At 33.9% G+C, this 11,090-nt stretch overlaps 1 protein-coding gene across 1 annotated transcript in view; it reads right to left on the bottom strand.

Moving 5' to 3' along the window:
- Nucleotides 1-865: 865 nt before the first annotated feature.
- Nucleotides 866-11,090, bottom strand: part of DAB1 (DAB adaptor protein 1) — a 119,042-nt gene continuing 108,817 nt past the window's right edge. Inside the window, exon 12 of the mRNA XM_032217831.1 lies at nt 866-4,208. Coding sequence (XP_032073722.1) covers nt 4,164-4,208 — 45 coding nt within the window. The 3' untranslated portion in view covers nt 866-4,163. The remainder of the gene's footprint in view (nt 4,209-11,090) is intronic.

The following is an 11,090-nucleotide window of genomic DNA, read 5'->3' as shown; positions in this document are numbered from 1 at the left end:
GATTACATAGAAAGTAAGAGTTGATTATTGAATTGCATTTTTATGAAGTACATGAAAACCATTATGATTGTTTTTTATTAGTGACTGATACATATCTCTTGTCACTTAATATGGTCCAACTCAAGCATCTAGTGAACATAAATGGTTTCCTGAATACCTTTGAGGTTGTCTTGTCAGTGATACTGTTGAAGCCTTCAGTGAACTGTTGAAATTGAAACTGCTTAGGTGGTTAAATGCTATTACTTCTAAATGTTCTTTACTTCAAAGGTAAAATTCTTCAACCCTTACTAAGATCTGGGAGTGATTAAGAAGACAAGGCTGGACAATAGTAGTCCAGGACTATTGTGTCCAACTGTGGTTTCTTGAGAGAGGATATACCAAACCTTCTTCCAGGCTAAAGGGACTACTCCTTCATTCAAAAAATGGACGCAACTGCATCAACCCAACTTCAAGTCATTTCTCGGGCATCTTTAACTATTCAAGAACTTGAAACTAACAATAAATGGCTGATAAAGAAGAGAATTTTGTTACAACAATAAACTCAAGTTGACTTGTGATTAATATTTGCCTTATCAAAATGTTCAATCTCTCCCCCCCCCCTCTCCATCTATACCATCTCTCTTTGTTTCTTTCTCTATCACTTTCTGGAAGAAAATTCAAGGTGAAAATGGTCATCAGATACACAAGGAATTGGTTATAAACTTCCAATGAAAGCTTTTCAAGAAAGCGCATTATGATGTAGCATTATATTGGCAGAGAAAGAAACAGAGATGGCCAGCTTTGCATTCTTCTATTATATTCAACTTTCATAAGAATAAGAGAAAGGAATAAACATGATTTTTAAACATTTTTATTTGCAACAGTACTACATGGTGTCTTACAGAAATCAATGGAAAATCTCTAAAAATTTCTTCTGATGAATGCATTATACATAAGGGGAAAGAAGATGTTCAACAGATGTTAACAAATGGTTTTCCTCTGAGGTAAAGTTAAAGTAGATCTAGAAATGTACTGCAAAACAGTCATTTTCATCTTTCTTTTAAAAAATAAATGTGTGAGAACACAAAATCAAACAAATCAAAGTAGAAAGTAAACATCTTTGCAAAGAAGGTGCCCAGTACATTATTCAATCATAGATTTCATCAGACAATTTAATGACAACAATGAATCAAAATACATTAAGAATGTAAGAATCAAGAAACGATTGGAAACAGGACAGGATGGGATGGTATTCCCTGGTTTAAAGTTTAAAGTGACAAGCTTAGTGCTAGTGATGAACAGATTCCTGTAGATACATTTCCTATCTACAATACTTGTATAGTGCAGGCGTCTACATTGTTTTTCTTCTAGATTATGGTAGAAAGGAATAATCTAATGATGGATAAGTTAAGCATGGGTTGTCTTATTTCAGGAAAAGACTTGCGGTTTGTATAGAGCAAATTTCCTTATGATCTCTTAATACCAGTTGTAATTATCTCTCTCATATATTTGGAACCCAATAACAACCATCATCAATGAACTGACTGTTAGTCCGCACCATGCTACAATATCTATGGATATTTCGAGTTCTGTATGTTTGTGTTTCAATAAAAACTTAGTTTAGCAAGATTTCACTATTGACTATACAATACATCAATATTTCAGGGTTGAAATGTCCTTTTGAATGATGTCATCTTTTTTCATAGGTAAAAAACAAAGCTAACATTTATATGTTACAAAAGAGATAACTTTTTTGCATTTTTCTTTTGATGCACATTTGCGATAGAGATGCTGACAATGACCACAAAATTGATGAATATTTTGGGCTGGGAAAAGGCTTGTGCAGACCCAGGCCATCTTCACCTTTCACAAATATATAATGATCAAGTTAAAATAAATTGATTTGTGGGTTAGATAAAAACAGGCTGGGGAAAGGGGAAATGAAGAAAAACAAACTGACTTTACAAACATGTTAATTTTTATTTTGGGCACAACTACTTTCTGCTTTAATTGGACTCAAATTATCATTTGTTCCTCTTTCACATCACTAATCATGTTCTGTAAAATCCACATGGAGTCTTTTATTGAAACAAGGTTGCACACCAAAAGAGTACAGAGAGGAAATGACTGGAAAAGTACATTAGATCTGCACCAATATTAAAGCCTATAGTTCGACTGACTGTTCCACACATATTTTGATTCAGTACCTATGTTGAAAAAAACCAGCTGGAAATTTCAAGTTTAGTTTCAATAACACCAAATCACCAGTTTTCATCTACTCTTGTAAAATGCTTTAATAATTCAAATGCATGAAATATAACTCCAGGCCTATATAATCAAAGGAGAAAACACAAGCATATTGGTATTTTGATTTTAAAAACAAAATCTGCATAATCCTTGAAACAAGTCATCATTTGAATTATTTAACTCTTCTTTTTTAGTGCTAAACCACTAAAGTTCAATATATTGTAATCTGCATAGGAACATCAGGAAAACATATTTGACCTGTATAACAATTCTCTGTAGGGCAAAAATATATAGATTCTTTATGCAAATCATGTGCGAAGAATAGAAACCAAACACTGCACTTTTCTTACATAAATATATTAAAAAAAACAGTTTTAAAAAACTTGCTTCTGTGGTGTGTAAACAGCTTCTATTAAATTAGGAAATGGGTATGAAATGTGACTTTTCTCCAAAAAATGTAAAGTATGTGATAAGAGTTGCATTATAAAAGCAAGATTGTATGATTATGGGCTCTCCATCAACCTAGCTAGTTTCAGGCAACAAAATTGTAGTTGGGAAACGCACTTCAGCTTTATCCCACTAACTATAAGCATGTGAAAACAAAACCAAACAAACGTGATACAAGAACCACAAAATGGGGGTTTCCACGCTTCCGAAATACCATCATTTACTACCTTCCCTACAGTGTGATGTCATGGTGAAAAAAAACACCTCCTAACGTTTATATTTACAAAACAAAAGAAAACCTGGCAATTTTCATTCGGACTCTTTAAAGCCATTTTCCCTTAAACACTGAAAGAGTTTTAACAGTTAAGATTTTTATTTTTAAATTTCAAGTTATAAAATAAAAATCCCATTTGAATTTTTTTCCAATGTACAAAAAGTGATAAAGATGAACCATTTGATCGCAGAATAAGTTCATTATTTCAAAATTCATGCCACCTCCATCCTGTTATTATTAAAGTCCAACCCAATCAAATCCAGATGTAGAAGTATTTGGCAAACAGTTTTTTTTCTCTTCAAAAAATGGCACAGAGAGAAGAAAAAAACACTTGTCTGCATAGCTTCACAGCAGCAAGGTATCAAAGAAATAAAAAATATCCTTTACTGATCTTTGTTTTAAGAGTTCCCTAGGAAATAACACACAGTTTGTTTTTCCATCAAAAGATCTGATGTCCTTCTCTACTCATAGCAGTAGTATTCAAAACAGAAAAAGCAGCATTTCATCTCTTCTTTGATGTATTGAAAAATCAAAAGGTCCATTTGGCAACATTTTCAATCAAAACTGATGATTGGTGAAATGGGATTCCATGACTTCAAGTTAAGAATTATTTTCACAGGAGACATTCTGCTGCTAGTGTCTGTCACCAGTTTTTAAGTAATGGGAGGGGGATGAAACACTTGAATACTTCCTTCATATATGCTGTTGTAGGCTGGTATACTGGGTGAAAATACAGAAGGATCAGTTTGTGATGGCCATAAATTTTTTTACCATATCTTCAAATGTGCAGTTGTGTTGCTCAATAACTGGTGAACAGAATGTGTTTGATTTCTCTGTGTTTCTGTATTATAAAAACAATGAGTTGTCATCTAATAGATTTGGATCACCTACTTTCATTATATGGAGTCCTAGAAACAACAAAAGGTAACAAGAAGAAAAGGTGTTTGGATAGTTCAAAATTGTAGGAATGCAGATGACATTTTCCCCTCCTCCCTAGGAAAGTAGGATTTTGAAAAATAAGGGGTGGGGGGAAGCAATGTTCTGCCAAACAGAGTTGGCAAAACATATTGTGTGTTGAATTAATCCAGTGATATGATTATCCTTGATTAGCTGAGATAACTAAATAATATTAGTAAGAGTAGGAGCCAAAGGCCTGTCAAGACTGGAGTTTTCATTTGAGACGTGAAGTGCCACGAGTGTGGGCCAATGCTATTTCTTAGGTCTTAGGTCTGTTGATCTGGGCATAGAGTGGTTCTCTTTCCTAAAAACAATAGAAAGAAAAAAAATGAATAGAGATATTCCTAGTCATTTGAATGTGAACAATAGACCCACAGAAAAACAGTCAGAGTGGGATATATTAACACACACACACACACACACACACACACACACACAATTTGAATTATGATAATATACAAAAAAGATAATTTTAAGAAAAAGAAAACAATAACTCTACACTACTTATATTTGTTAAAAAGTCAGTTGCATATGTAGAAGAAATTGCACTCTTTGGCTATGAAAAAAAGTGATTTGAATGCACAGAAATAAATTGTTTTTCTTCTCTCAGTATAATATTTAACATTTTACACTGTATGATTTCATGCTAATACATTACTGATTTAAAATTATTCCATTCCAATTTTTCCCAGGTTTGCAGTGCAAGCATGATTCATTTATTGAGTTCAGAATGATGTCCAAAACAAGAATGATACACTAAAAAAATATTTATTTATCTATTTATTTAATTAATATATAGTTGGCACATATACATAACTTTTGGCAGCTAATAATTGAAACAGAGTAAAAAAACCCAATAAAAACAAAATAAGTATCTCTCAGAATTCCAAAATATAACATAAATTCAAAACGTTAATAATTTTAATTCTAATGTTTCCAAACTATGGTAGACGAAATGCATTACAAATGTTGGCAAATATTGATTATGCAAATGTCAAGCAATGTGAAGACAGTTTAATGAGCATGAAAAGCAGCAATATGCAATAATTTGGTAAATTGTTACAATAAACTAAAGTGAGTATCTCGTCATCTTTGGAGGTTTAGTGCAGTGCAGAGAACATACTCTAATTCTAGATGTATTAGATTTGAGCTTCCATAATTGCTAGGGCTTTTCTCAGTTTGGAATTATGGAAAAGTCCAATGCATCTAGAAGGTATCAAGATTTCTAATATATGTTACATCAGGTTTTAGTAATTTGTTCATAGAAGCAATGATGATTCTTGAGAACCTGAAAGATACTCCCAATTTTTTAAAGATTATATCTAGCATTTGATTCCCCCCCATGCAATTCAAATACATTTTTTGTATAGTTGTATAAATCCCATTTGCTTACTCTTTAAGAATCTCTATTAATGGTAAAAAACTACTTCTCAAGTTGAGTAAACATGTACTTTGATTTTTAGACTGTAATCGAAACAACCTGTGAGTAGGCAAAAGGGCAGCAAATTTTGCATTTCATACACTTTTTAAAATAAAGGACAAGATACTCTTATTAATCAGATTTTGCTTCATTTAAGTACTCTTCTATTCTTTTCTGGGATAGACTCAATTTTATCCCCTAGAACAAGATTTTAGACAATAATTTGAACTTGAGAGCCCCAGGATAACTTGATTGTGTTCCATGATAGCCAAAACAAAGGAAATGTTCACTTAAACACAGTCAATCTTCTTTTACTAAAATTTTGTCTCTTGATGAGGGGTCTAGAAAATTTTCTTTTTAACTAACAGATTCGATAACTTGAAAATAATTGGAAATCCCTGCCCTGAAACAAAGATTTTGCTATTCTCCTGCCCCCTATAAAAGAACCAATTAATTATTCTCCATGCAAACAGTTCTTGATTCGTAAGAATGAGGTAGGAATTGTCAAATGTTATTGTTCAGAATGTTGATGAAGAATATTAATATATAGATGGAAATAATATGTTGTAACAGAAGATGCTTCCAGTAGATCAGCATTTTGGAAAATTGTTATTAAAATCAATATAAAAAAATAGGAAATGACACTGTAATTATGTTTGACATTTTTACCAATGTGCAAAATGAAAGTTTTCCATAAGTAAAAATTGTCTTGAAAACCCCCATAATTAGAAAAGCCATATTAATACTAACCAATTTGTTCAGTACATCTGTGTTACAGTAAATGCAGGCTCAGATAAGACACTGGAGGAAAATATTAAAAATATTAATTGTTTTGTTTAATATTAAAATATTAAACAAAACAAACCGATATTATTCCAGAATATCAGTTGATTTTTATATTCAAAATTTAATATTCTTCATAGCTTTGTATTAAATAAATTTCCTAAAAAATCTCTGCTATTATGATCCTTGCTATTTTCCACTGTCATATCTATTTGGTAGAAATAAGAAGCATGTAATTTTTTTTCAATTTTTTTGTGTCCGTTCATGTATTCCTAAGATTAAGAGCTCCAAAGGATAATTCAAAACTTTTATATAGGTTGGCTTTCAAACTAGTGAACATATTGCATTCCGTATTATTCTTCTAAGGAAATTTTACTTAAGCAATTTAAAATGATTAATGGATGTAATGTAACTGATCTGCTTATACCACTACTCTATTAAGATAAAGGAGAAATATACTATACAATAGATGGATTTTTCTTCCTAATGTAACAAGAATGGCATAAAAAAATGTATTATGAATTTAAAGTTTTCCAAAGGATTGTTTGTCCATGCTTATGCAGCATATTTAGTGGAATATTCTCCTTTTGCCTGGCTGATCAAAAAGCTGAAAATAAGCTGAGAAAATAAGTATTCTATTTTCTGATCACCCACGCAGTAGGAAAGCCCTGAATAAATATTTGATAGCAGATAAGGAAGCTCAAGGGAATAGCACTTCCATCCTAAGGGGAAAAAAAGAGAATATTTTTACACTATTTTTCTAAAGAGCTTGATGCAAGAGAACTGAGAGGCGTGGCAGCCCTTTTCTATGTATTTTTATAGATGCAAAAGTGGGCAATTGGAGAGGTTGAAAAGTCAGAGATATGGAAAATGCACTAGAGCCATTAAAAAAATTAAAACTTTTTGAAGGGAAGAAAGACTGAAAGAATTTTGAAACTTTGGAACAGTATTACTTTTATGATTAACTATATTTGACCAGTACAACTCCTTTAACAGGTTGTTTACAGGACTGAGTAAAGTAAAAGACTAGGTTCGTTCCTAGAGGTGACAAGTCTCCTTTTAATAAGAAAAAAGCAGGTCTAAAACGATAACATCATAGATTTTATCTTTTTTTTTTTGTCCAGTAGCAGTTTTAGCAGTAGCTAAATGAGAAAATATTGAGGAGAGAGGCTAATTGTGGCCTTACATTGAAAATCCTGACACAATCTGACACACAAAACATGAAAATGTCCCATGTTATAAAACTCTTGCTCTGGCTTGATGGAGAAAAGAAAAAATAAGGCATATTTTTATTATGGCTATAAAATATGCAGAAATAATTTTAGAAGAAACAAAAAAAATATTAAGGACTAAGAAAACCATACAATTGTTTTATAGCATTCCATTATATCTCAATTTGAATTAGAAACTGATAATGTTATCCAAGAAGGAGCTCTTGTAATTTCAATGCAGATAAAGTTCCCAGTTTTTGCTTTGAAAAATAAATTAAGGCAAAAAATTCATTTATGAGCAGATTCCAGATTTGGCTATGAGAAGTCTTTAAAAAACATAGCTGTGGATTTCAAGTTGGAAAACTTTTCTTTAAGAAACGTTTCTGTTAAGTAGAGAAGAGTAAAATAATCTATGAACTGAAAATTGATAAGGCGCTCAATTACTAACAATATCCAAAGATTTTAAAGAAATCTTTTACTAAAGAAAAAAGAATTGAAAAAAAAAAGAAATGCTTTTAACATTAAAAGTTCATGAAATCAAGGATTATCAGGTGAAAAAAGAAAGGGTCTAAAAAACATTGCAAACAACAATGTGGAGCAAATCTAAAGCCAAATGGGGAATGATAGTTTATTGTAGAATGTAAATAGATTTGCTGGAATACCATGTATTATTTTCTTTTGACCCCCAATATAACCACTATTGGCCTTATTTTCGGGAAGGTCTTATTATTTTTGAGGGCTGGAGGTGGGGAGCGATTGTGGGTGCACCTCGGTACACCCACGTTACACCTATCCTCCGCGAGCTGCACTGGCTGCCTATTGGTCTTCGGATACGCTTCAAGGCTCTAGTCGTCACTTATAAAGCCCTTCATGGTATTGGACCTGGGTACTTGAGAGACTGCCTGTTGCCAATTACCTCCAACAGACAGATTAGATCCCATAGATTAGGCCTCCTCCGAATTCCATCCACTGGCCAATGCCGACTGGCGACCACCCGGAGGAGGGCCTTCTCTGTGGCTGCCCCGGCCCTTTGGAATGAACTCCCCATGGAGATTCGAACCCTCACCACCCTCCAGGCCTTCCGCAAAGCCCTTAAAACTTGGCTGTTCCGACAGGCCTGGGGCTAATGAGCTTTTGTCCCCCCTCGAATGGTATGGTTGTTGTGTGTTTTAAATTGTGGTATTGTTTTGTCCGTGTTCTTTTTTTCCTTATTTGTAAACCCCCCCCCCCTTGACTTGGGTTGTGAGCCGCCCTGAGTCCCCTTCAGGGAAAAGGGCGGCATAGAAATATAATAAATTCAAAATTCAATTCAAATTCAATCTCATGGCTGCTGTTGTGTTGCAATATTTTTGGGGAGGGCTTATTTTCAGGGGAAGGCTTATTTTATAGTGCATGCAGCCCTAGGAGCCTGGGGAGAGCGAAAACAGCCTCCCCCCCCCCGGAGGCCTCAGGAACTTCCCTGAAGCCTCCAGAGGGCAAAAAACAGATGGACAAACCGAAGGTTTGGGAATTGTGACTTCCTGTTTGTCTGTAGGACTGATTTTTGACCTCTGGAAACTTTCTGAAGTCTCCAGAGAGCAAAAAACGCTCCTACAAGAAAACCGGAAGTGACTTCTGGTTTGTCCGTAGGTCAGTTTTTCGCCCTCCGGAGCCTTCAGAGAAGCCTCTTGAAGGATCAGGAGGTCGAAAATTGGTGACTTCTGGACAAACCAGAAGTCACCATTCCTGAACTTCCTGGTTCCCTGTAAGTCTGTTTTTTCCCCTGAGGCCTCCGGGGGAAGAGGCTGTTTTTATAGTGCATGCACTCAAAAGCGCGATTGGGCTTATTATCCGGGGAGGTCTTATTTTGGGAAAACAGGGTAGTTTGAGCTAGAGTACCCGTTCATGAAAAGATATTTCTTCCTTATACAGAAGGAATCAGGATCCAATAGATGTGAAGAAGTATTTCTTCCCATATTACATATAAGCAATACAGGAAGAAGTATTTCTTCTTGTATTCCTCCCTGTATTAAGGAAGCCTGGCTAGGTGGCTCAGAAAGGTCAGCAGTTAGAATCATTAGAACAGGTCTCCTGGGTGAGCAGGGGGTTGAACTAGATGACCTCCAAGGTCCCTTCCAACTTTGTTAATGTTAAAAGGAAGAAACACTTCCCTGATATCCCTAATCACTCTCTTATTATCCATAAAAATCCAAACTTCCAAGCAAGATCTTTATTGGAGGCTGTAAGTAGAAGGCAGCACATTGCTTTCATAATTTCACTAGTAGAAAAATCCTGACAGTGGGAATCCACTCACAAGAATGTAAAGCATTTCTGTCCTCCAAATTTACAGATTTAATATTAAAGAAAGAAAGAAAAACCCTTTCAAAATAGATTTCTCCACTGAGATTATTTCAGAATGGAAAGACTAACAATTCCTCTTCCACATTCATAGGCCAGAATTAAAAATAGCAAAAGAAAGCTTTGCTCATGGCTTTTAAGGATATTTTTGTCTATGAATGTTATTATAATGTTTAGCGAGAGAGAGAGAAAATGGTAATAGTTTAGATAGTTCAATAGTGGGCAAATTTAAAATCAGTCATGCCATGGTAGATAAAAATAAATTAGTTCACCTGCTTGATCTCTTTGAAAATTTATAGCAAAGTAAGTCATTGTTGGCATTGGCACTGTACTATTTAAAAACAGAGAAAAGTGATCAGCTGGCAGGGTTATTAATGACTGAGCAAAGCAACAAAAATGGGATAAAATGTTTCAGATGTGGTTGCATTTTTATCAATTGCATCAGAACAATTAAATACAAGTTGACTGGAATTATTGCTTTTTTTCCTCCCCCCCCCTCCTGTCCATCCTGAATGGCTGTTGTCTTTAATAAATAAAGTTCAAGGCTAAAGTTCAAGAATATGCTGATCAGGATCACCTAGTGTGATTGGTGAAACACATTAGCAATAACCCCACCCCACATTCTTAAGTCTGGAATCACTATACTTTATGCACTAAAAATAATTCCTTTATTTTTACAGATTTGCTTCAGATGTTTTATACAGAGAGATGAATAGTAAATCATACCACGTTTAATCTTGTTCAATTCACCATATATGAAGTATATATATTTAATATGGCAGTAGCAGAACTGAAATTAGATGGGTATGTTCAGAACTCACAAGCACTGCACCTTTACAATCATTCAGACAAAACACATGCCAGGATAAAAATAGCCACAGTCAGTTTAAAAAAAGTGTATCAACATGCAAAGTGAGCCATTAATGATTACAACAACATGTCACCTTAAATTTGGTAATGAAAAATGTATAATTAAACAATAGTTGGGAATGATAGCAGGACTGCTGCATGAATTAATAATCTATATCAATAATTTTGAATCAAACTGTTAGTACATTTTTAAGAGATTATTGATAAGCTATGGAGTGGAAAGGCATATTTCAATTTTGATTATGTTATTTTAGCCAACAGTTGATAAATGTATAGAATATTTATAACTCATCATGAATACCAGAAATTGGAGATTGACACTAACAAATACATGATTTCCTCTCTGGTTAATGGTCACAATCTCCAGTTTCACTTTAATACATATTTCCCTTTCTATTATACTGTAATTTCAAAAGTCAGTATTTTGACATCACCTGCAAATGGAATTATGGTGTGAGAAGTAATGAAGTGAAAAAAAAATTGAAATTCTGCACACATAGCATCCAAGAAAATGATGGCAGGCAATAGTGAAAGAGAATGGCTGAAAAGTAAGTGAGTGAAAGAG

The sequence above is a fragment of the Thamnophis elegans genome, chromosome 5 (assembly GCF_009769535.1).
Source record: "Thamnophis elegans isolate rThaEle1 chromosome 5, rThaEle1.pri, whole genome shotgun sequence".
Taxonomy (NCBI): domain Eukaryota; kingdom Metazoa; phylum Chordata; class Lepidosauria; order Squamata; family Colubridae; genus Thamnophis; species Thamnophis elegans.
Note: the sequence above shows the minus strand (reverse complement) of the source record. Positions and strands in the feature narration are given on the sequence as shown.